At 25.3% G+C, this 27219-nt stretch overlaps 1 protein-coding gene across 1 annotated transcript in view; it reads left to right on the forward strand.

Moving 5' to 3' along the window:
* Nucleotides 1-27219, forward strand: part of Cow (Proteoglycan Cow) — a 123393-nt gene that overhangs the window by 73662 nt on the left and 22512 nt on the right. The window contains 3 exon segments of the mRNA XM_089172568.1: nt 9387-9464; nt 9467-9488; nt 11578-11706. Of these exon segments, the coding sequence (XP_089028694.1) occupies nt 9387-9464; nt 9467-9488; nt 11578-11706 (229 nt within the window).

The following is a 27219-nucleotide window of genomic DNA, read 5'->3' on the forward strand; positions in this document are numbered from 1 at the left end:
AAGATTCAACTAATTAAAATACAATTATAAATAATAAACATAATACAATAATGCATAATTATCTCTGCATAAATTATAATTATTTTATTATTTTCTTTTATTCTATTGAATTGTTAAATAATAAATTTAAAATAATTATCGTCAAATAATTAAACTATAATTAAACTATATTTAAACTATATTTAAACTATAAGTTTAAACTAAATTTATAAAAAAAAAACTATACATATAATTATACTACATTAAACTACATATATATATATATTTATTTATACATACATATAATTAACTATATTTATTTATTTATAATATGTATATATATACAATATATATATATATATTATATAATATAAATATATATATTATATAATATATATATATATAATAAATTATTAATATATTATATATATAATATTTATATATTATTATTTTAATATATATAATATATTATTGTAATTATATTAATATAATAACTATTAATAAATAATTAAAATATATTAATTTATATATATATATATTTGAACTGTATTAAAACTATATTTCAACTAAATTTGAAACTATATTATATATATAGAGTAATATTAAAATTTTCTACTTTAAAAATTGAAAGAGGAAAAGTAAGAAGAGTAAGAAAAAAAAAACCTTTATCGAGATGAACTATGATTGGTAACATTGTATGTGTAATAATACGAGAATTTTTTTCCCCTATAAGTATCCTTTACAAAAGTATATTATGCAAGTATTAGTGAACCAAAAAATAATTGAATTTACTTTTTAAAACGAGTCAAGAGTAAAAAAGCAATCGGATAAATTACTTTGGTGTCTATCCTTCATTCGACCTTCTTTTCATCATCCCTTTCCCTTTCCCTTTCCTACATCCTTTTTTTATTATTATTCCTTTTCTTTCTTGCTACCACCTCCCCCTACCCCCTCTCCTCCTTCATATTCCTTTGATAGGAGGAATAACCTAGGGGAAAAAAACGTGTCAATGAGAGAATCGTTTGAACGAATAGAAAAAAAAAAAAAAAGAAAATAGAAAAAAAGAATGAAAGAATGAAAGACAGACAGACAGACAGACAGACAGAACGGTTGGGTGGTCATAATAATGGTTGCTGCCGGTTATTCTCCGTGAAATGATTTAAGGGTTGAAAAGGTGGATGGGTGATGAAAACGATTGGCTAAGTCCAGTCACGTATTTAATACTCCGTTCTCTACGTTATCTACGATCTTTCGTGTACTCGATTTCATCCTGTTATCCAACATTCATCGAACTCACCCCCTACAACTTACCCCCTTTCTTTCTTTTTTTTCTACCCCCATGATGCCTATCCCCTTCGTTAATCTTTTTTTTTTCTCTTCTTTTCTTCTTCTTCTTCTTCTTCTTCTTCGTTTTCTTTTTCTTTTTATTTTTTTTTTTTTACCTTTTCTCATTATCTTTTTCCCTGGTTACCTGTCTTACCTAATGCGAATGCAGTAAGTAAAAGAAGTGCATAATGCATCGGTGATTAGGATTGCATGGAGATCACGATCGATTCCTTACGGAGTTTTAACGTGTAGGTAAACGACATTAAACTCGATAGGATGGATGGATGGATTGATGGTTGAACGTAGGAACGGATGGATGAGTAGATGGATAGATGGATGGATGGATGGATAGATGGATGGATAGATGGGATGGTGCTGCGTTTTTCAATGCAGATCGATCGTCTTGAGAAAGAATGAGAAAGACAATATTCAACTTGATCCTGTGTGGCCTGATTTTATAAATGGATAAGCAATTGTACCATCTGTATATGTGTACGTGTATATGTGTATGTGCGTGATCTTTGAATTTTGATTAATGCAATATTTTCTTTAACAAATGTTGAATGATATTTTTTTTGTTTTTTTGTTTTTTTTTTTTTTTCAATTTGAAATGTTTCGTTAAAATTTCATTAATTATTTCTGTGACTTTATGTAAATTTAATTTCGTATTACTTCATATGGGGTTTCATACCCATTACATTTTGGTTAAAGTCTTGTTTTGTATGACTCTATAAAATTTTATAATGCAAATAAACCATTATGTTCCAAAACTTACGAGAGGGTAATGTCGTAATCTTGTAAATTATTCATTCAACCATTACACGTATCTTCTTCCTTTTTTGTAATATCGTTATAATTATATTGTTAACTTAATTGCAAAATTTTTTTTTTATTATTTATTATTTAACTCTTTGCACACGAGGACTTTGCTATAGAAACAATAAATAAATAAATAAATAAATAAAAAGGAAACTGGAATAAATTCAATTTAGTTTACAACATATTAATTTTGACTTTTGTTTTAATACATATACAGTATGTTATTATTATATTTATATATATATTATTATTATTAATTATTTTATATATAATATTTTATATATAATTTATAATATATTTATATATAATATATATTATTATAATTATATATTTATTATAATTTATAATATATTTATATATAATATATTGTTATAATTATATATTTATTATAATTAATATTAAATATATATAATAATAATATAAAATATAATATATATAATATATTTTATATATATATATATATATATATATAATATTATTATTTTATATTAATATTATTATTATTATTATTATAAATATATATAATTATCTAATAATATAAATATATTAACTACATATATTACATACTGTATTAAATATACATATGTATAAAACTAAATATATGTATATAGTTTTATAATTTTATAGTATATAGTATTATAGTTTTAGTTTAGTAACAAAAATATGTATATTCAATACAGTATGTCATTATTTATATTATAATATATGAATATAATTTTTCTATTGAAATTTCTTTATGAATTATTGATAATAATAATAAAAAAAATAAAAAATAAAAAACAAAACTCCGAGTGCAAAGGGGTTAAATCAAAAAAAAAAAAAATTAATAACAAATTTAAAAATCCAATTTCATATTACACGGTTGTATGATTTAATAATCATGTTGACAGTATAATTATTTACGATGAGAAGAGACTCTCGTTAGTATTGTTCCATGTTTTATACACATGCTCTCATATATGTTCTCTCCCACGCACAAAAATACATACACAAATATATGAATTTTTGTGTAGGAGTAACTTAAGTGAGAAAGGGTTTGAGAACCGATAAACGAGAACGCAAATTGATGCCTCAACATGCACACATAAACACACACACACACACACACACACACACACACACATGAACATAATTGGATACGAATGCATAATAATAATAATAATAATAATAATAATAATAATAATAATAATAATAATATTAATAATAATAACCATCACTACTCGCGTGATCTTACACGCTATAACGCGCACGAGTTCCCTCCCGCATATTATACCGATGTCTAATTATCATCGGATAATGCGTATCAGTGGCCATGGTGTATATGTATATGTGTGTGTATGTTATGCTGTGTTGTGGTATGGTGTACTATGGTTTAGTGTGGTATGATGCGTGGTTAAGGCCACGAGCTACCTACCTACCAACCTACCTAGCTAGCTAGCTAGCTTGCTATACTTGCACACTATGTGATCATGATCCTATATTTATCTATCTATCTATCTATCTATCCATCTATGTATCTATCATCTATCTATCTATCTCTTTCACACACGTGATGTGATCGTTCCTCGTAATTCGATCTCCAGTTCAACAACGTTATCCCATAATACCGTCCTATCACGCGATACACAATGTTGCTTATAACACCGTTCCATCATTTTTTTTTTTTTCTATTAACATTCGAAAGATTTCTTATTTTTTATTTTTTTATTTTTTTTTTAAATATGATAAATTAAGAATATAAAATATATTTTGTAATTTATATAGAAAAGATGGATAAAAATTGTACAAATATATTTTCAAAAAGTTGGAATTCATCATCGTTGAAAAAATTTGATACACCAATTAATTAATATTTATATATATTATATATATATATAATTTATTATTAATATAAATATTAAATTAATATAATATATTATATTAATTTAATATTTATTTAAATTAATTTAATAATATAATAATATATAAAATATATAAAATATAATATTATAAAATTATATAATATATTATTAAAAATTATTAATAAATTTAATATTTTAATAATATTTATATTAAATTAATATATATATATATATATACAAATTTATATTATATAAATTTAATATTTATTTATTTTATAATAACGAATGAATTATACAGTGGTAATTTATTTTAATGGAGAAAATATTTTGTAGTAGTAGTAGTAAATGAAATAAGTAAAATATTTGATAGATAAAACCACGACTCGTGAATATTTATCTAAACTATTATTTTACAAGGCTTATGGTTATATCTTAAATCTATTATTTGAATTTTAGTAGACTACAAATATACACACACACACACACACACACACACACAGATAGCTTTGTGCTTTTCGTAACTAAAACATGATTCGATAACAACGGTTATAAAATTAAGTGCAGTTATGTCAGAAAGGAAGATAGATAGAAAGATAGAATTATCTATTCCTGATATAAACGTGCACAGTTATTTCTCGTTAAACTTAACTGATCCCTTGGTAAAAGTTTCTTTCGTATTATTTCGATAATGAAGTACAAAATAATTAAACAATACTCAAGATAACACATTTTGCAATCTATTATTACATATAAAATTATGAGATGAACAAAAAAATTAGATTAATTCAAGCAATCAAAGTGATATGCTAGAATTTAATTATATTATATTTAAATATAGATGAATGATACTATAAATAAATAAATATTTAATAATAATAATAATAAAATAAAAATTATATTAATTCAAGTAATTATACTACATACTAGAATTTAATTATATTATGTTTAATAGATGAATGATATTATATAATTAATAATTATTGTAATATTCTTCTCTTGGTTAATGGTTACTATTACAATAAATATAAATCATTCTATACTTAATTATTTTATGATATAATACCCATTAATTAAACGCATGCTTAATTATAACCCACCATAATGTATTACATAGTAATTCAAAGATATTATACATCAAATTAATCGTATTACACTATTGTGTAATAAAGTATCATTATAATTATTATAATAAATTAATCTATTATATATTTATATGTGTGTGTGTGTGTGTCTGATATAAATTGTTTTATTGTATGAATTTACATTTTTTTTTTTGTATTTATTGTAATTTTGTTCATTCTTACTTTTTTAACTGTTTCTATTTATAAGAAAAGGTGGTGGAAAAAGGTGTAGATAGGTTACAGGCATGCATCACATTAGATTATCTTAGAACGTTGGTATTTCTTTCGAAGACGTCATATTTCTCTCTTAGCCTACGTCATCGTAGTTTATATCGTGTTTATCTTCCTGATTCTCGTATAAAATTACTGTGTTAATGGAAGCGAAAAGACAACCTAGTAGTAGTAATAGTATTACTTTACTTCATTTTCTTTTCTATATTTCCCGATTTTATTTGTATTTAATTTTTTTTTTATTAATAGAAAAAAATAGTAGAAATTAATTCTATGCAATAAAAAAATTATATATTAATTTAATTTTATATTCATACAAATAATTGTTTATAGTATTAATTTAATTTCATATAGAAATATGATTGTATAATAATGTAATTTTATATTTATAAAAATAATATTATATTAATTTAATTTTATATATAAAAATAATAATATATTAATTTAATTTTATATTTATACAAATAATTTTGTATAATATTAATTTAATTTTATATATAAAAATAATTGTGTATAATATTAATCTAATTTTATATATAAAAATAATTTTATATAATATTAATTTATTTTATATATAAAAATAATTGTGTATAATATTAATTTACTTTTATATAGAAATATAATTGTATATTAATGTAATTTTATATTTATAAAAATAATATTATATTAATTTAATTTTATATATAAAAATAATAATATATTAATTTAATTTTATATATAAAAATAATTGTGTATAATATTAATTTACTTTTATATAGAAATATAATTGTATATTAATGTAATTTTATATTTATAAAAATAATATTATATTAATTTAATTTTATATTTATAAAAATAATTGTATATAATATTAATTTAATTTTATATACTGCACGTGATTGACTGGCTCAACAAATTAGAATATTTTGATTTTCAATATTAAATATATAATATATATTATAACATGAACATGACATATATATATATTACAATAATAAGTGTATTTATTTATCCACGTAGGTGTAGTTAATTTTGTCTATTGAATCGTATTCGTCTTCCGTTTTCTATTATTGGAGAAATTCTAGACTCTTGTCTAGATTTGGATCTCAGACAAACTTGAGCATTAGAACGACTACGACTATGACGAAGGGGTTAGTAGGTGGTGGTGGTGGTGGTGTACGTGTTTCAAGTCTCGTGTCTCGAGGACTTTCCCCACTCGAAGGTTCCATTGCTACGACAGGACCTTGGTTTCACATAAATCGATATCTTCTTTTCTTACTATACTACCTCCTGGCACTGTCGACCAAATTTCATACAACTAAATGTTATTTTTCATACAACTATACGAATAAAAACACCAATTTCTTTCAATCAGTCTAATTGAAATTATTTTTCATAATCTTACAATTTTTGTTCATTATTTTTATTATTAAAATATTTACAATGAATTAAGAAGAATCATTAAATCTTTCTATTAGATGCACGTGGTTGACTCAACGGATTAGAATATTTTGATTTTCAATATTAAATATATTTGCAGATACCAAGTCCAATATGCATAATGTAAACAAAATTATGCTAATGTTAGTTTCACCGTCATTTACATTTTAATATTTACTCAATAGCCAATATATATATATATTATGTACCTATATAATCTTTTCTTAAAAATTCAATTATTTATTTTAAAAAAAGAAATTTTTTTAAATAAAATATGAATATAAATATTATACGTAAACTCGAGTATTATAAAATATAATTTAATAAATTATATAATATAATTATATCTTTTTAATATTAATTATTATTAATAAATTATAATTTAAATATATTTATTAAAATTATAATTTAATTTTTTTTAGTTTTTTAATTTTATATATATATAATTAAAGACACAACAGAAAAAAATAGATTAAAAAAAATAAATAACTAAATAAAAGTATAGTTACTTAAATAATTAATAAACGATCTAAACGTGAAAGTAAGTAAGAACGAATGAAATAATAATTAAAGAAGAAGAATATAAGCAATAAATAAATAAATAAATAAATAAATAAATAAAAGATAAATTAGAAGAAAAGATATACGAAGACGTTCCACTCTCGTTACGAATCGCATTCGTCTTTCGCAATCGTTCGTGCGAGGCCCATCCAATTCTTTCTGGGTGAAACCTCATGCTCTGAACCTGTCGGATCGTATTCTCGTACACTCGGGATTATTCTTTTATAGGAAGAAACTCGCACACAAAGTATACATAGTATTCTCTTCCCCCGTTTCCATCCCCTTTCCACCCTTCTTCTTTCTTTTTCTTTTTCTAGATACACATAGTATGGGAAACGTGCTTAGAGAAAAGTTCTTCTTTGATTTACATCGACTTACATGGAATTTATATCTGACGTGTGTAACATCACTTGAAATTTTCCAATTTACTTCTTCGACTTTCTTAGTGTTTTTTTAATCTTTTTTTTTTATATTTTTTTTCTTGTGTAGATATTATAATAATAATAAAATAGATTTATTGATACAGTAATATAAAAAGGAATATTATTTATTATTATTAATTTGTTAGAAATTAATATATTTATTATTTATTATTATTAATTTGTTATATATTAATATATTTATTATTTATTATTATTAATTTGTAGTAGATTGAGAAAACAAATTTCCTAAATAAAATTCAATTCAATGGAATAAAATTTAAATAAATCATATCACCATAAAAATAAGAATAATAATAATAATAATTTACATAGCAACAAATGAAATTTGATTTCCAATTCTACTAATAACATTGCTAAATTATTTTATTGTATATATTAAATTATTTTATTAGTATAAATCAAAAATATATATATAAATATAAAAGCTTATGAACTAACTAACAACCTAAATAAGCTGTGAAGTTAGTTTTGGGAGCAATTATTTTTTTTTTTTTTTTACCAAGAGTAAGGTTGCTAGCCTAACCCTTGAACCCTCCTCCTTTATCTGGGCTTGGGACCAGCTAGGTATTATCTAGGAATTTCTAGATATTACCTAGGCGGAGTTAATAATAATAAATTGTGAACATATATTAATGACAATTACAACGATTTAATTCTTTCTTCCTTCCCCCTTCTTTCTTTTCTTCTTTAATCTCTTTTATATACTAAGAATCATCTAGATGAAGTTTTGGTTAAACCAAAGTATCTGTTACTACCCATGAGATGCAATTAAATCACGAAGTAATTAGGTAGATTGCCGTGGTTAACCAAGATGTCCAATCCACTAGACACTTTGGAAGACAATCACGGTTTTCTGTCGCCTTGGTTAAGACACCTTCTCTTGGGGGGATTAGTAATAAAGTAAGAACAAAACCTAGAACCTGAAAGAAAGAAGATGTGCATTTCGATTTGGCGACACAAATTCACATCCATAGCACGTATCAACGATTTTATCAAAGAGAAATTTGTTCCTATCTAAAATCGACGATCAGTATGCGACACTGAGATCAAAAGAAAACGTATACGTATATTTAAATCGCTTTCCCGTTTTCTATCATTTCAATGTTGCTTTCTCAAAAGAAATAAAAAGAATTGAAATTAAGTAAAAGAGAAATAGGAGAAAGATGAAGGAAGAAAAGGGTCGTAGAAAATAAAGGGGAAAAGGGAAAAAAGAGAAATTTAAATTGTCCCTCGTGTACTCTCTTTGTGTCGAAAGATAAAATGATGATAAATTCATTTCTCTTTCTTTCTTTCTGTCTTTCTTTCTTTTTTTTATTTATTTATTTATTTATTTATTAATTGCATGCAGTTTTTAATCAACGTCGAAAGAATTCTTTTATTACGAATCCTTTTCTTTTCTGTTTGTGTTTTTATTTATTTATTTTTTTTTTCATACTTACAACATTCATTTTGTTGTAAATTTAAATGGATACATTTTTTTTACCAATTCTGACATTTCTTTCTTTCATTCTTATTTTTTTATATATATTTTTTTTTTTTAATTTAAATCATTAAATGATGATCAACAAGATAAAATATCATTTGTTTAATTTAACTAAGTTTAATTGATTGATTATAAATGTATATTTGTTAATTTTTGTTTTCAGGTGAACTGTGTCGTCCACTTAATTGCAAAAAGAAGGAATTATGTTTACTCGAGGATACGTTCACTGCAGTATGTGTATCCAAAAAGAACTTCATAAGTCTGGGTAAGTTATACACATCTATATACATATACATACACATACTTACTGTTAAGAAAAGAGACGGAAAATATCTTTTCATAAGTTTTATTTATTATATATTTATTATGGTGGTTACACATTGACGGGGCTACATTCTTACTCACTGCCTGCTGTGTTATCTTCTTGCAGCTTATATATCCTACGTTTACAACACAAAATCGCTGACATATCTTTGTCAACACACCGTAAATATAGATAGACGTAAAAGATATTCTTTATTATAAGCATAAATTAATCTCTCAATTAATATTTCAACACTAACAGATCAAATTTAACATCATATTATCTAACTTACATATGTAACAATCAATAAGTTTACTTATTGTTTCTGCTTTTATGGGATACTTAATAGCAATTAAACGTAAATGTACAAGATACGTGAATAGAATCTATGATGTTAGATAATATCTCTTGCTTGTTTCTATTCCTCACTCTCTCTTTCTCTCTTTTCTATCTTCTATCTTTCTCTTTGGTATACATATATGTATGTGTGTTCTCAACGAAAACCACATGACTCGTTTGAAACTCATCTGGAAGTTTCTGAGTTGTGTGGTTTACCTCTCCTTCCGACGTCTCGTTAATCGTTACATTCTATGATAGTTTGCGATCAAATTTTCTACGAGAGAAATAGAGATAGATAGATAGATAGATAGATAAATATCCTTTTTCGAAAGTACCATCCTGTATATATTATAAATATATATACGTTTGAAATGTAAAATAAATCGCGAATGAATGAATATATGAATGTATGAATGTACGTACGTATTACTTACACATATTACTCTAGTTCGTAGAAAATAGTAAAAGCTTTTAAAAAAAAGCTCTATAACGATTCCTATATCTCTTCCCTCTTATTTTTTATTTTTTTTTTTATTTTATCTATTTCTTCTTCTTTTCAATAAAAAAAATGGGATACTCGTAGGATAGGTTGGTAGATCTCATGAAGGAAATGAAAAATGATCAATCATTTTTATTCTCTTCCACCTTTTTGAAATTTTTATCTCTTTAAATAACTTTTCTTGTTTTCTTCTTCTCTTATAACACGGAACTTGTAAAATTATTTTCTTTTATTATTAATGATCGATAAAAATGAAATGTTGATTTTATTAAAAAAAAAAAAAAAATTTATTATTCTCGGTTTACACAATTTCAATTTAAACTTTTTTTCATAAAATATACAATAATGAGATATTATATTTATTTTATTCAATCGTATTTTAATATTGAACTCACAACGTATTATAATAAATATATTCGTAATATTATTTTACATATTTATTTATCGATTTTGTTCATTTCCTTTTTAATTCCGTCACGTTTGTGTCACGAGGTTGTGTTACGTAAGTGTGTAACTCGTCAAGAAACGATTTTTATTGGATTAAGGAAGCACTTGAGTGTCTCTTGTAAGCGTAGAAAACACGTTCCAGTTTTCTTGATCCTCTTTCTCTTTCAGTTTCTTTTCTTTTCTTTTCTTATTTTTTTTTCTTCCCTATGTAACACACGTGCGAATAATCCCGTCTCAATTCAGTAAGAAATCTCAACGAAAAATGAAAGAAAAATAATGGAAAGAAAATGTAAACGTTTGTAAGACGGATAAAATGTAATATTTTCAAAAATAAATTTTGTAATAATAATTATTTCTCAAGTGAAAACTTTTTTAAAATATTAATTGCAAAATTAAAATTAAATTTTAATCATTATTTATAAAAATATTACGCCTGTACGAATGCAACCCTCCAGACACATTTTGAAAATGTTGCTTGCAAGCGCCATCTCGCGAAACAGGATTTTTTTTCAGCTCAAACTATTCATACATGCATGTATTACGGGTTGCCTATCTTTCGGGTAGAAAAAAAATTCCGTTCCAATAGATGTCGCTCGCAAACAACATTTTCAAAGTGTGTCTGGAGGGTTGCATTCCTTTAGGCGCACATTTTTATTATTATTTATATAAATAATTACAACAACAAAAAGTAAATATAATATTATATAATGAATTATGATAATTTCGATATTATACACTTGTTTTTCATCGTTGATGTTTTTACAGGGACATTGTAATACCAAAATCATTGGCTGTTCAGCAACGACGAATGAAAGCGGACAGTTCGGCCGATGCACAGGACGACGATGCCTTTTTCGATTCGGAGGACGATGATGAAGATCAGGATGAGTCTAAGTAAGTAACTAAGTAAAGCTTTTGGTTCTAATCGGATCAACACCTTACAACAACTATGGCCCTTCTAACTCTTGCGGTAAATTGTACTTTAAGTTACTTCGTGTTCTATCCTAAAGCCCACTCAAGTATTTTCCCTTTTTTCTTTTTTTTTCTTTTTTTTTCTTTTATTTTACACTTACGAAAGATTATTCGTATTTGTTAAATAGAAGAAAGGCAGAAAAGATTTTTACATTAATTTATAAATATGATTATTCATTTGCGAATACATCCAATTGTTTTTTTGAAATTGGGTGTACGATAATTTAATTTTTTTTTTTTTTAATTTTTTGTTTGTTCGTTTACTTTTCTTTTTCTTTTTTTTTCTTTTTTTTTTACAGAAAAATGACGAGAGTGTCTCAATTACTGTTTAATTTTGCATATATCTATTACGATTTTTATAAAAGGATCATAATGGCAATAATAAGACTCTTTTAAAGATTTCTTTCAACGACGTTCTATATTAATAATAATAATAAATAATAATAATAAATAATAATAATAATTTATTAAACGCGTAATTGTGAGAAAATAATGCAATTTAGTGAGAATAGAGTAGGAAGAATTGTGAGAATTTAGTTTTCAAGAAAATATTCTTTAGTATACCTTCTCTCCTATCTTTTCTTTTTTTTTATTATTATTTTCATCGTGGTAACAAAATGAAGGTGTATTATTTGCTTGGCGAAAGTTAGGATCTTTTGGCGTATAAAAAAAAAAAATGAAAAAAAATAAAAAAATAAAAAAAAATATATAAAAGAAAGGAGAAAAAAATGTGGTGGTAGAAAGACTCGAATAAGCATTTTCATTTAGAAATAAAATTCCTCGGAGAAGGTTCTATCTTTTTAAAAGAAACGAAATGAAGAAAAAAGAAAAAAAAATACAAAAAATAAAAACGAGAAATAAAGAAAGGATGGAAGGAAGGAAGGAAGGAAGGAAGACAACAAATGAGATGATTGTAGATAGGAAGGGATACCAACAAAACACATTTTCTTCTTACGTAAATTTACACGAACTTCTACCAGCAAAGAATTTTCCTTTTTTTTTTGTTTTTTTTTTTTTGGTCATTCACTTCTTCCTTCTTTCCTCGTCCTTACCACTTCAACCTTTTCTTTTTACTTCGTTTCTCGAAAAAAAATTAAAGAAATTAAAGGGAATTTTTATTCTTTTTTTTTTTTTTTACATTTTTTTCCGTGCTAGAGAAAGAAAAACAAAACAAACCAATGAAAAAGTACCAAAGAGTAGACTAGGATAATTATTCGAATAAAAGTAAAAGGAAAAAAATTGAATTGAAATAAAACAATTGTTACAAACACCCTGCATGCTCGCAAACGCGTAGTTTTTTAGAATAATTTTTTATTTATTTATTTATTTATTGTAGTAATAAAATAATAATCGATAGAGAGGAATATGTAAAAATAATTAAATAAAAATTTTAACTGTCACATATATAAATGAATTTTTTAAATGTCAAACAATTGAGAATTAATTTAGAAATAATTTCAAAGATGTAAAAATAATTAAATAAAAATTTTAAATGTAAAATAATTTAATAATATATAAGATATAAATATAAATGTTTCAATGTAAAATAAACCAAGAAAAAAAAATGTAAATTTATAATACAATTTATTATTCCTTTTTTATTTTAAACCAAAAAACAAAGAAATAAAACACACACACACAACGGGACTATAAATCATCATCATTATCATCATCATCATCATAGCAAAAAAAAAAAAACAAAAACCGGATATTTGTCTTGAAAAGTAAAAGGATGGTTTGGTAATTTTTTTCTTTTTTTTTTTTTTGTTGGTAAGAAGAAAACGTATATATGTTCTGTTGAGTTTCTCAAACTATTCGAAACGTCAGAACCGGAAGTCGTCTTTTCGAGAACGTTTCTGGTCACGAGGAAGAAAGGGAATGTAGAGGTACCAACCAGCAAGTAGAAGTACAGAAGGATCGTTAACGAGGCGTGGCTTTTCATCCACACCCTTAATGACCCTTTATGCGCTTCCATAGGACTTTCTAGCTTTCACACTTCGTTTTAAGATCATGGATAGTCTTCTTCCTTTATCAATGTTGTATAGTAAGTAACTTCACCAATACATTTACTTTTACTTTTTTTTTTTTTTGCATCGAGAGGATCTTTGTCAGAAAAGGGGGAAAAAAAAAATCAAGGAAAAAGAGGAAAATAAAAGAAAACATTTAGTATTTGAGATTTATAGTTTTTCTAATAATTATATAATTGTTTTCTTTTTTTTTTTTTTTTTCATTTATAGTAGTTAATAATGTTTTATCATTGTTTTTATTTAAATTTATTATATGGAATATCTTATTATGTTATTCATCCTTTTATTATTATTATTATTATTGTATTATTTTATTTTTATTTTATTTTATTGTAATATAACATAATTTAATATTTTATTATATAATATTATGTAATATAGTTTAATATTTTATTATATAATATAATACAATATATACTTTAATATTTTATTATATAATATTATATAATATAATACAATATATAGTTTAATATTTTATTATATAATATATATAATATATAATTTAATATTATATAATATAATATAATATAGTTTAATATTTTATTATATAATATTCTATAATACAACATAATATAGTTTAATATTTTATTATATAATATTATATAATACAACATAATATAGTTTAATATTTTATTATATAATATATATAATATAATATTTATTGTAATATTTAACAAATCTAAAAACCATTGTGTTTAATTTGAAATAAAAATTCTAACCCAATGATTAACATAATCTAATATATAATAAAACTTTATATTACATAACGTAAAAGAGAGAGAGAGAGATAGAGAGAGAAATAAAGTGATTATTTCTTAGGATATATTTGAAACGAATGGGAGGAAGTAGTAGTCTTCTAATGCCAAAGTAAAAGATAAACGAGCTATAGGTATGTAACTTCTCGTTGGTAAAGAAATAGACATAGACAGATATATAGAATCAAGAAAGAGAGATAGATAGAGAAAGGAAGGATGGTATGGTGACGGAAGATGGTGGTGGAAGATACAGGATGCTGGAAGCTGGACGATAGAGAGAAAGCAACTATTTATGATTCTCTGAGTATGTAGAGAAGAGACCTCTTCCATAAGCCATCGCTGATAGCTGTTATAGGTGTATGTGAAGGTCTAAAGGACTGCTGACCGGATAGGGACAACTCTGAGAAACGTCTGGGGATACGAGCAAAATATCTCCCTAGGAACGAGACCGAACTATATAGTACTACTACTACTACTACTACTACTAGTAGTAGTAGTAGTAGTAGTGCTGGTGGTACTAGTATTGAATACCATGCAAATGGAACACCATATATTGGGTCGGGGAAATAGTTTCTTCGTATTTTTTGCTATACTTACATTTAAAATAATTTAAATCAATTAAATCTCGTGTTAATACAATTACACAATATTTATATATTATATTTGCAAATTACTTTTTCTCAAACAAATATTTCATCTTTTATGTTATCTGTTATATCGTATGATTTCGTTAATATTCATTTTATTATATAATATTTCTTAATCTTCATTTGTTTCAATTACTTATATATGATATAAGTTTTCTAACGTGTGTGTGTGTATAAATATTGTTTGAGATAAAATGAATTTAATGAAAATGATAATGTTTATAAAAAAAAAAAAGAAAAAAAAATACGAAGAAACTTTGTCCCCAACCCAATATATATTTCTTGGTCTTTTCGATCGAGGGAAAACTCCTACTCTCTCATGTATAATTCAAGGTTTGCCCAACGGCTACACCCTCGATATATGCTTTACCATTCGGATAGGATGCTGCAACCCTTCTCGCGAATCGCTTCCTGAAGGGCTAAATAGAAAGAGAGAGAGAGAGAGAGAGAGAGAGAGAGAGAAAAGAGAGAGATACAGAGAGTTAGATAGAACGAACCATCATCTTTTTTCTATTATCCTTTTGTTTGCTTTATCGTGGATTTCTTTTACCTTTTTTCTTTCTGCACGTTTGTATGTGTATATGTATGTGTGTGTGTGTGTTTCGTTTATCGAAAATATTTTTCTTCTCCTTATGTTTCCTATCAGGGTGATATTCTTATTTTTTGAGGGTTAAAAACTAATAAAGTTTTGGAAATATCAGGGGATGAAAATGTTGTTTGTTTTGAACATAATTGTTCAGTTGTTGTAATAATTCAATTTGTTTTTTTTTTCTTTTTAATATAAAAATATTAAAAAATAATTATATATATATATGATAAATGATAAATACTTCAATTTTTATTTTTTTTATTTTTATCCTTTCTCTCTCGTATTCGTTATAGAACATGGTGGAAGTAACGAAACGTGCAAATTTTCTTTACGAAACGTTGAGAAAGAAAGCTCTAGCTTTTGCACGAAAGCACGAACGTTCACAAGGATTAGTATAATAAGTTCTTTGTTCTACATAGAAAGAGTAGGAGAGAAGAACGAAACGATCTTCTTCTTCTTCTTCTTCTTCTTCCTCTTCTACTCAAAGTTGGCACTTCTCATACTCGTTTCGAACTTTTAATCAAGTCATTTCCTAGTTGCTAAAAAAAGTTCAAACAGTGTTACAGGTTAAATTCTGATTTTTTTTTTTTTAATCATTTCTTTTAATTCACAGATACATCTATATCAAAAAAAAAAATATATATATATAAGCTAGAACGTGTTGCTGTGGCTCACAATCAATCCGATACACACGTCTTTAAATTAACGAATTACCTTATACCGCCATCTGTTAGAATCTTATCGAACTAACAGAGATAATCATGACTCTTTGTTAATAAACAAATAATTCGCGATTAATAAAATAATATTGCGATTATAAATTGAGATATTAACTATCCTATCTTTCAAATTGGATGAAACTGCATACAGTGTGCAAAATTTTATTAAAATTGGTTCAGTAGTTTAGGAGTTCATTGCGGACAAACAATGTGACACGTAATTTATATATATTAAGATATATGTAATATAATATGAGATAAAAATATATATTTAAATTACAGAATGTTAAATATAAATATTCATATTTTAAAATAAATTTCAAAAGATATGTGAAAAGAATATTTTTTACTCTTATTCTTCTTTTTTTTTCCTTTTTACTGAAATAATTAAAATTTATTTTATTATTTTCTTCTCACTCTCACTCTCTCACTCTCTCACTCTCTCTCTCTTTCTCTCTTTTTTATTTTTTCTCGATTTTATTTTAAAAATCAACATGAAAAAATGGTCAGAATGTAAAAGTGAATTTTTTTTTTATTTTTTTATTTTTTATCCGAACGAACGTTGTGCAAAAAAAAAAAAAAGAATTTTACTTTCAAAATGTAGGAAAAATATTTTAACCGAGTAACGAAAAAAGAAAAATGAAATTTAGATCTCTTTCTTCTTTTTCCTTTCTCTTTCTCTCTCTCTCTCTCTCTTGGAAAGATTTTTCGAAGAGATTTTATCGTAGAAAAGTCCAGTGAACGAAAAGTGTAACCTGCTTTTCACTCGATCGACAACGACGACGACGACGACGACGACGACGACGACGACGACGACGATGACAACGGTCGTCAGACACGCGAAGGTGAAAACGTCTTACAAACACAAACACACACACATACACAGTAATATCGTCTTTTTCTTTGGTTTCTTTTTTAGAAAGGAATCACAACCCTGACGTTGTGCACTCGAGAATCACCCTTCTTTTTTTTTTTTTTCTAAAAAATAAATACTTTTCTTACCACCGAGAAAATGAAGCAAAAGGATGTATGGGTGGTTGGTTTAAAAAAAAAAACAAAAAAAAACAGGAAAATCATTTTCTCGTTCTTTCTTCCCAATCTCCCCTTTTTTTTTTTTATTATTTTTATTTATATGTCTTCGTGTTTTATCCTTTTGATTTTCTTTTTTTAAAATTCTCCTTCTATCTCCCTTTCTTTTTCCCTTTTCTAAACTCTTTTGATGTTCTTTGAAAACTCAATACTCGTTAAAAGTAAAACTTATCCTTAACTTCGTTTTAAAACTAAACGAGTATTTTATTTTTTTTTTTTTTGCTTTTTTTTTCTTTCATTTCGTAGTTTCTTTTCGGTCTTTTTCCTTTTTTTTTTTTTTTTGTCTGTTTTATTTTCACTCAAACGTTTATAACATTTCAAAGAAATTCATTTTACTCTCTCTCTCTCTCTTTTCATATTTTTCTCATTTTCTTGAAATATTATATTCGTTTCTGTTGTATTATTAATAAATGTTAATTAATTAACTTCATGAATATTAATTCGTTTATCAATTAGTATTTGTCTATAATTGATGTTAATTTTCTAAACAAAAATTAGTTAGTGTTTTGAAAGAAAAAAAAAATACAGTGAATTAATAAACGATGATTCTCTAAACTAAAAATTTGTTTCAAATTTTCAAACATAAAAATGTGAAATTAATAAACGAATTAAAATAAATAATTATTAAAATAAATAATAATTAATTTAATAAAATGTTAAAAAAAAAAAAACGTAGTGTGTTGATTCTCTAAACAAAAAATTGTTTCAAGTCTTCAAACATAAAAATGTAGAATTAATAAAAATAATAAACGAATTAAAATAAATAATAATTAATTTATAATAATAAAGTGTTAAAAGAAAAATAAATCGTAACAATAAAAAAAGTGAAGAATTAATAGATGACTTAAAATAAATAATTAATAATTTAATGAAGTATTGATAAACGTAGTGTTAAAAAAAATGAAAAATTAATAAACGAATTAAATAAAATACTACGAAAATAAATAATAATTAATAACAAATAATAATTAATGAATATTATATTCGTTTATCAATTAGATTTGTCTATAATTGATGTTGATTCTCTAAACAAAAATTTCTTTCAAATCTTCAAATAATTCATAAAAGTGAAGAATTAATAATTGAATTAAAATAAATAATTATTAAAATAAATAATAATTAATTTAATAAAATGTTTAAAGAAACGTAGTATATGTGTTGCTTTTCTAAACAAAAATTTGTTTCAAATCTTCAAATAATTCATAAAAGTGAAGAATTAATAAACGAATTAAAATAAATAATTAATAATAAAAAAAATAATTAATTTAATAAAATGTTTATAGAAACGTAGTATATGTGTTGCTTTTCTAAACAAAAATTTCTTTCAAATCTTCAAATAATTCATAAAAGTGAAGAATTAATAAATGAATTAAAACAAATAATAATTAACTTAATAAAGTATTAAGAAACGTATACAGTGTGTTAATTATATAAAAAAAAAAAACATTAGTAACATCCTTAATATAATATACAATTATAAAACATAATGCATTTCTCAAATGTATTCTTTGAGTACGTAGCTGTTGCATTGGTATTTGTCGTGTTGTTACTGGTACTGCATTCCTATGGGGTCTTCCGCTATTATTGTGGCAAAGAAATACCGTGTACTATCTGGGATAACCGTAAATCCCACATGACCGGAGTAAGGTAGTTCTTATTTCAAGCAAACCGGAAGATGGTCTTCGTCTTTTAAAGTGTCTCTTGACAATTCGAGAAAATATAATATATTATATTCTTTCTCTATGTTAGTATGTGTATGTGTATGTGAATGTGTACCCATGTACTTGCAGTAAATTCAAAACATATTTTATTACATTCATATTCAATTTCACACATTTTATAAAACGTTCCCTTTTCTCTTTTATTTATTTATTTATTTTTATAAATTCAAAAGAATATGTAATATCATCCTATTGATTAATTAATTAATTATGGAATCGAATAAAAAAAAAAAAAAAAAAATATTTCTTCGTATAATTCGCGATGGCACGTTGGAAAAAGATAATTAAAAATTGTATTTTCATTTTCACGATTTACAAATTCAATAGTCGTTAGTTTCGTTGAAAATCAATTTTAATTGTCACGGATAAAATCAATTTAAAATTCCATCTATATGTATGCATACACATACACATACACACACACACACACACACACACACACACAAAAAATATATATATATATATATATATATATATATATATATATATATATATATATATAATAAAATTATAAAATGAAAAAACAAAACAAAAAAACTTATTTTTTTTTTGCAATACTACAAAACATTGTTGTATGCAATTGTATTGCATTGCAGTTGTATTGCAATGTTTGCAATATTGCAAAATATTGTTTATAATACTCGTTGTATTGTAAAAATGAATTTATTACTATTCATTAGAAAGAGTGATAAATATATATATATATATAAAAATAGTTAGTGATGTAAAATTATGGTAGAAACACGTACGGTTCAATAGTATCCAAAATCTATGGGGTTGATGAGGGGTATAGGAAGAAGAGGAGAAAGGGGAAGAAAACGCAATTGCGTACGTGACCATTCTCATTGTCGTCAATGTGTACACACACACACACACTTTGGTGTGTGTTCCCTTGTAGTCGATTCAACTTGTGTCCTATGTAAAATACATGGAGAGAGAATTTGGCGAGTGTAATGGTGAAACTGTAAGGGAAGGGTGAAGGGTGAAGGGCGAATCTGCTGTTGCTGCTACTGCCAGGGATTCAATTAGTATCGAAATACGCTCGACTCGTTCTATTCGATTCGATTCTCTCGATTCGTTTGCACCTAAAGAGTTGTCACGATTTATTTTAACACACCTATACAAAATATATTATTATTATTATTATTATTATTTATTATTTTTATAGATTTATATATTAATATATAATAATTTAATTTTTTTTTTTTTAAATAGTATTTCAATATTTTTATTATATATATATATAAATGAAATAATATATACTAAATTATTATATTAATAATTATTATTTTATTAATATAATAATATAATATATATATATAGTAATATTATTACTATATATTATAATATATATAGTATTATTATATATATAATAATACTACTATACTACTATAATATATACTAAATAATTATAAAATAAATAATAATAATTATTATTTTATTAATATAATAATATAATATATATATGTACTAAATTATATATATATATATATATATATATATATATATATATATATATATATATATACTTATTATATATAAAATAAATATATACTAAAAACGTATCACACACGTTTACGTCAAATTGAACAATTTATATTCGGAAATTAAATAAAATTAAACACATATGTTATATCTTAATTAAAACGTGCTACGTACAGTATGCGTAATTATGTCATCAATAATACGATTTATTCATATGCGCAATATTTGAAATATTGTTTAGAGTTTAACAATTAGATATTTATCATAATTTCGTAAAATTTCATATATGCATATATACAATATTATTATTATTATTATTATTATTATTATTATTATTATTGTCATATAGATTTGTAACATATTGGTACGACGTACAAGTTGCATATTAAACGTTTATAAAAAACATTTATTATAATAATCGATAATAATTGATTCGTTAAAATAGAAAGGAAAAAACGTTTGTGTAATTCGATTTTTTCTTCTTCGGGGGAAAAAAGTTGTGAACGAATGTTGGTAAGAGTTAACTTTTTCGATGACATTTATCCGTAATTTTATATAAGAGTTGAGAGTGGAACGAGAGTGAAATAAAAAGAAAAAAAAAATATGAAGTATAAAACAAGAAGAAAAAAAAAAAAAAAAGCAGAAGAAGAAGACAGGTGAAAAGGTTTCCGAGTTTCACTCTGAGGTAGAGAAAGAGAGAGAGAGAGAGAGAGAGAGAGAGAGTTTAAAGCGCATAAACGTTTAGTGGAAGCTATTTAAATACATCGTACTTATGGAAATGTTATTAAATATTGAATGCATCCTTTAGTACTCGTGCAATAAAAAAAAAAAAAAAAAAACTGCTCGAGTATTTTATATCTATGGTATGTTGCATTTAAGTTCTATCGATTCGAATTTTAATTCATTTCTTACGAAAGTAACATTTATTATTATTATTATTATTATATTAGAAAAATTATTATTATAATCATTTTTTTTTATATATATATAAATATTATTTTTATTATTTTTTATTATCAATATAAAATATATTAGAATTTTGGTGTTAATAATTTTATAAAATACAAAATGTTTTGTACAAATGAATGAATTAATTAGTCAAAAATTACAGATTACAAAATTAATTATTAACAATTATTAAAATTTTTTTAAACGTATGTGCATTATATTTATTATTATCCTACCCATGACGTATACCACACGTAATTCCCATTTTCTACTATGAGGTTTTCCATCGACAAGCTGCGATTATTAACGCGATTCGTTCGATAATCGCACACACACATACACACACACACACACGTATCATATATACTACTGTGTGTATTACACACATGTTCACGTATTCTCATCATCTCTCGAATAATCCCACAGAGAGGAGACAAACAACATAAACACATCTCACGCACGTATATATACAAACAAATATACTCTTTAAATATCCCTTTATAATGAAATAATGTTTGAATTACTCTATTTTCGTGTTTATCACTGGGGAAAATAACTTATTTTCGTATACATCGATGAGCATGATTATAAAATAATGATAATGATTATGATTTAATAATCGGATTTATGTTATATCTCTGTTTCGATATTATTTTATTATTTTAATCGTTTACAATGAGGTGACAGGTGTGACCGATATAAAGGATATTGTTTAATTAATAAATCACCGATTATTTAATCATATATTAACAAATTTTTGTGCAAACCTTTCACCAATCATAAACAAAAGTAAAGACATCTATCAATATTAATAATAATATTAATAATAATAATAATAATAGTAGTAGTAGCAGGTACAACGTTATGCAACACGTAACGAATCACCGATTATTTAATTAACAAATTTTTTTCGAGACATTTTACCAATCATAAATAAGAGTAAAGACATCTATCAATATTAATAATATTAATATTAATAATAATAATAATAATAATAGTAGTGGTAGTAGTAGCAGGTACAACGTTATGCAACACATAATATACCAGAAGACACGAGGAACATAGCTAAGATTATCCACCTAGAACTAGGAGGTATGCAACATAAACTAATCCGACAATACACACCAACACACGAATACGTATCTACAGAATGTAATAGAGAACAACGTACACAAGTTATACTTGAACAGAGAAGTATCCTAACCGATAAAACAAGACCACGTTAATTAACCAAACATCACACATAATAATAATAATAGTAATAGTGTTAGTTCACTGATGTGTTAAAAATATGTAAAAATGTTTCTCATTCATTTCTCAAGTAGAAAAGTAATATATGTCATATTAATAATTATAATATTATTACTATTAAAATAAAAATATATATATGACAAATTATTAATACTATTATAATATAATAAAGTATAATAAAAAAACAAAGTGTTAGTAGGATTGAACAACGTTTGATTGTTAAATTATAATTAACTACAATTACAATTAATTATTAATAGTGGTTAACTAAATATCGTGTGCATTAATATACCATCTAATAAATAAATATATATTGTAAAATAAAACGTGTAAATAAATACTTGGTTTAAGAAAATTATTAATACAGTTATACAATTAACATAAAGTATAATAAAAAGAAGGTGCTAGCAGGGTTGAACATTCGATTGTAAAATTATAATTAACTACAATTACCATTAATTATTAATAGTGTCGAGTACATTAACATACCACCTAATAAATAAAAAAAATATTGTAAAATAAAACGTGTAAATAAATACTTGGTTTGGAAAATTATTAATACAGTTATACAATTAATATAATAAAGTATAATAAAAAAAAAAATGATGATGATAGTAGGATGAAACATTTAATTATTAAATTATAATTGACTACAATTACTATTAATTATTAATAATGCTTAACTAAGTATCGAGTACATTTAATATACCACCTTAATAAATAAAACTATATCGTAAAAGTAAATACTTGTGTTTCAATTTATTCGCTTTATGGATATTTAGTTGAGAAAAAAATGAAAAAGTTCTCATATTAAGGTAAAGTTAAAAGAGAGTCTCTCACGGAGAATGTATAATACGTTCGTTCTCGTTTAAAAAGAGAAAAGAATGGGGTGAAGGGTGGACGTAGTGGAAGGGATAGACGGTGAATAGGGGTGGTTTGTAAAATAAGTAGAGGAAAATCGTTTCTCTCGTTCTACTCGACAACTTCCACTCCCTTCCGCCCCAAAAATATACATGTACACACGTATATATTTATATGTGTGTGTGTGTATGTAGGTCGTCATATCTAGGGGAATGGGAATGAGGGTGGAAAGGGTGGAAAAAAAGCATCTTGTGCTCGTCTAGTCGTTTGTAGTAACATTGAGAATAGTACGATTGAAACGCAAACTTCGTTGAATTCGATTCAATGCAAGATTTTGAAGAGTGACTATGATCAAGAGAAAAATAAAAGAGAAGGAGAGAGAGAGAGAGAGAGAGAGAGAGAATGGTAGTAGGATGGGAGAGAGTTTGGGAATGGGGAAGAAGTAGAGGGTGGTGGTTTAGATACACGAGAAACGGCACGATTGAAGAAAACGTTGAAAAGGGAGGATTACATTTCGTATTCATGGAATACCATCGAGAACGCGTAAATCAAAAGTTCGGAAAAAGCTTGGCATCGAAGGAAAACTAGCTCGATGAGAATAACAGTAAGGTGGTAGTGGTAGTGATGGTGGTGGTGGTGGTGGTGGTGGTGATGGCAGGGGATGGGTTTTTTTTTCTTCTTCTTTTTCATTTCTCTTCGCGGTTGTTTTTATTTATTACTTTGGTATTTTTACTTTATTCTTTTTCTTCTTCTACTTCAAAGGATACGTTGGGCCCAACATTTTCACAAATTAACATTTTTTTATTTATTTATTTATTTCAATTTCTCTTTTTTTTTCTTCATTTTTTCGTCAAACACAAGGCAACTCTTTACGCGAGTTTATTATGATGGAAAAGAAAGAGAGAGAGAGAGAAAGAGACGATGATACACGCGTGGAATTAGGTGGAATTATTTCGTATTATATTTTTGGACGTTTATATGCGTACAAGAGAAAATGTTAAAGCGAGTAATGGAGGATAGTCAAGAGAGAAATAAAATGGATTTGGTTTCCAGCCGGTTTTCAACGTTAAAAAGGAAAATTAGAGGAATTAAATATGCGGTGCAAAAGGGGTGCTACTAGTAGTAGTGGTGGTGGTGGTGGTGGTTGTGCTGGTGGTAGTGTGATGCACGTAGAGAAATCGAGGCATCAATCATTTGCGGTTACCGTTGCTATTTTTCTTAATTTAAATTTATTCTTTTTTTCTTTTCTTTTTTCCTTTTTCTTTTCTTTTCTTTTTTTTTTTTTTTTTATCAACTACGATTACAACAATAAATGGAGAAGGATTAACGTAAATGCGTTATCCTCTTTCACATATTTTACTGAAATAATACTAATAAATCTCTGATATACGGAATTGTGTGTATTTACAGGATATGCAATTGTATAAATCGTCTATCTGTCTCTCTCTCTCCCTCTTTCTCTCTGTTTTATATATGCATAGATTATTTGATTTACAAATCACACGATTATTATATAAAAATATGAATACGTACAAAATCTTCTGTAAACATCGAAAATTTAGTAATAATATTATAAATGTTGAATGAGTTTATTTAAGCACCCTGTATATAACTTGTGTATAATATTCTATTCTAATATAAGTATAAAATGCATTAGAATATTAAAATAATTGTTAATTAATCGAAATAAATGTGTATTGATGTTTAAAAGCACTGTGTATAGGTTCGAGTACCGTCCTCTTCGAAATTCACCTTCAAACTGACACACGTTATCCTCTGTCAAAATTCTTATATTGAATGTTGTTTATATGACATTTCAAAAGTCACGCATGCGTATAACGTGAATACTGTTCTTAATAAATCGAAATAAAGATTATAACGTTTTGATTTTAGTATTTTGTACATTATAATGTAATTATTTTATTGCACTTGCACAGGTAATGACTATGAGGGTTAAATTGTCCTATGATATAATTAGAGTGTATTGGAATATTAAAGTAATTGTTAATTAATCAAAAAGAATGTGTATTAATGTTTAAAAGCAAGAAATATATATGTCAGAAGCACCGTCTTCCTCAAAATTCACCTTCAGACTGGCACGTCATTCTCTATGAAATTACTTTTATAAGATGTGGAAAAGTGGTGGGGGAAAGGGGTAGAAAAGTAGTGTGTGAAAGGGTTGGAAAGTGGTTGGGGGAAGGAATAAGCTTTAAGGAAGCTTGAGAGGACAATTTAATCCTCATAGTTGAATAAATGCAGTTACATAGACTGCAATAACTCCAGACTGACCACTTGTCAGTCTGAAGGTGAATTTCAAAGAAAACGATACTCCGATCATATACTTGGTGGTTTTGAATAACAATACACATTTCTTTCGATTAATTAATAATTATTTTAATACTCTAATGTGTGTGTGTGTGCATCCTACTTATATTAAAATAGTTATACAGGGTGCTCAAATAAAACCAGTCAATATTTATATAGTATATAGGATACACTGTACTAAATAAAAAAGTTTTTAGTATTTATAGGTCGAACAGTTATATATATATACATAACACTCGAAAAATAATCTTCCGTAGCAATAATAGTTGTTAGGAGTTTGCCACGATCAAAAGAAAAGAAAAGAAATAAAAAAGAAAAAGAAAAAGTAAGAGTAAAAGAAGGAATGGTTTCGTCTAACAAAGGAAGAGGGTGGAAATTGCAAATGCCATTTGGTAAAAGTTTTCGATGCTTCTCGAGCAAACCACTTTTGTCTTAACTCGACATACTCTTGTCGAATAATGCTGACAAAGAAAAAAAAAAGAAATAAAAAAAAAAAAAGGGAATTGGAAAGAAAGAAAGAAAGACAGAATAAAAGAGAAAGAGAGAGAGAGAGAGAGAGATATTATTAAAATGGGATTGGCACGTGCATTATCTATCTGCTATATGACTTTCTATTTTTCAAGTTAAACCATTATACTTGTCACATTCTTTGTCGTAATACAGGGTGAACGATAAATCTTTCTCAAATGTAATAAAAATTACGACAAATTTTTCACTTTTCTCTGTTTGTTTTTTTTTCTTTTCTTCTTCTTTTTAAATTAAATGAAAGATAACGACGTTCCAAATAAAATTGTAATTCTCATATTTAAGATTTTTCAAATAACGAGAAATACGAAGAGACACGTCTTACCTTCTTAGAATTAGCGTAGTATCTGGCAAACGCGTAATTAGTTAAAACATATAGCATCGTGGTAATTAAGTTAATTTAACGTGTTACTCGTAAGGAGTGTTGGCTCGCAAGCTTGTTTCCAAGAAAAGCTACCTACCTACCTCCTAGATAGGTAGGTAGGCGTTAGGT

Source organism: Polistes dominula, unplaced genomic scaffold (genome assembly GCF_049000335.1).
Source record: "Polistes dominula isolate Pdom_NZ unplaced genomic scaffold, Pdom_raw_medaka contig_23, whole genome shotgun sequence".
NCBI lineage: Eukaryota > Metazoa > Arthropoda > Insecta > Hymenoptera > Vespidae > Polistes > Polistes dominula.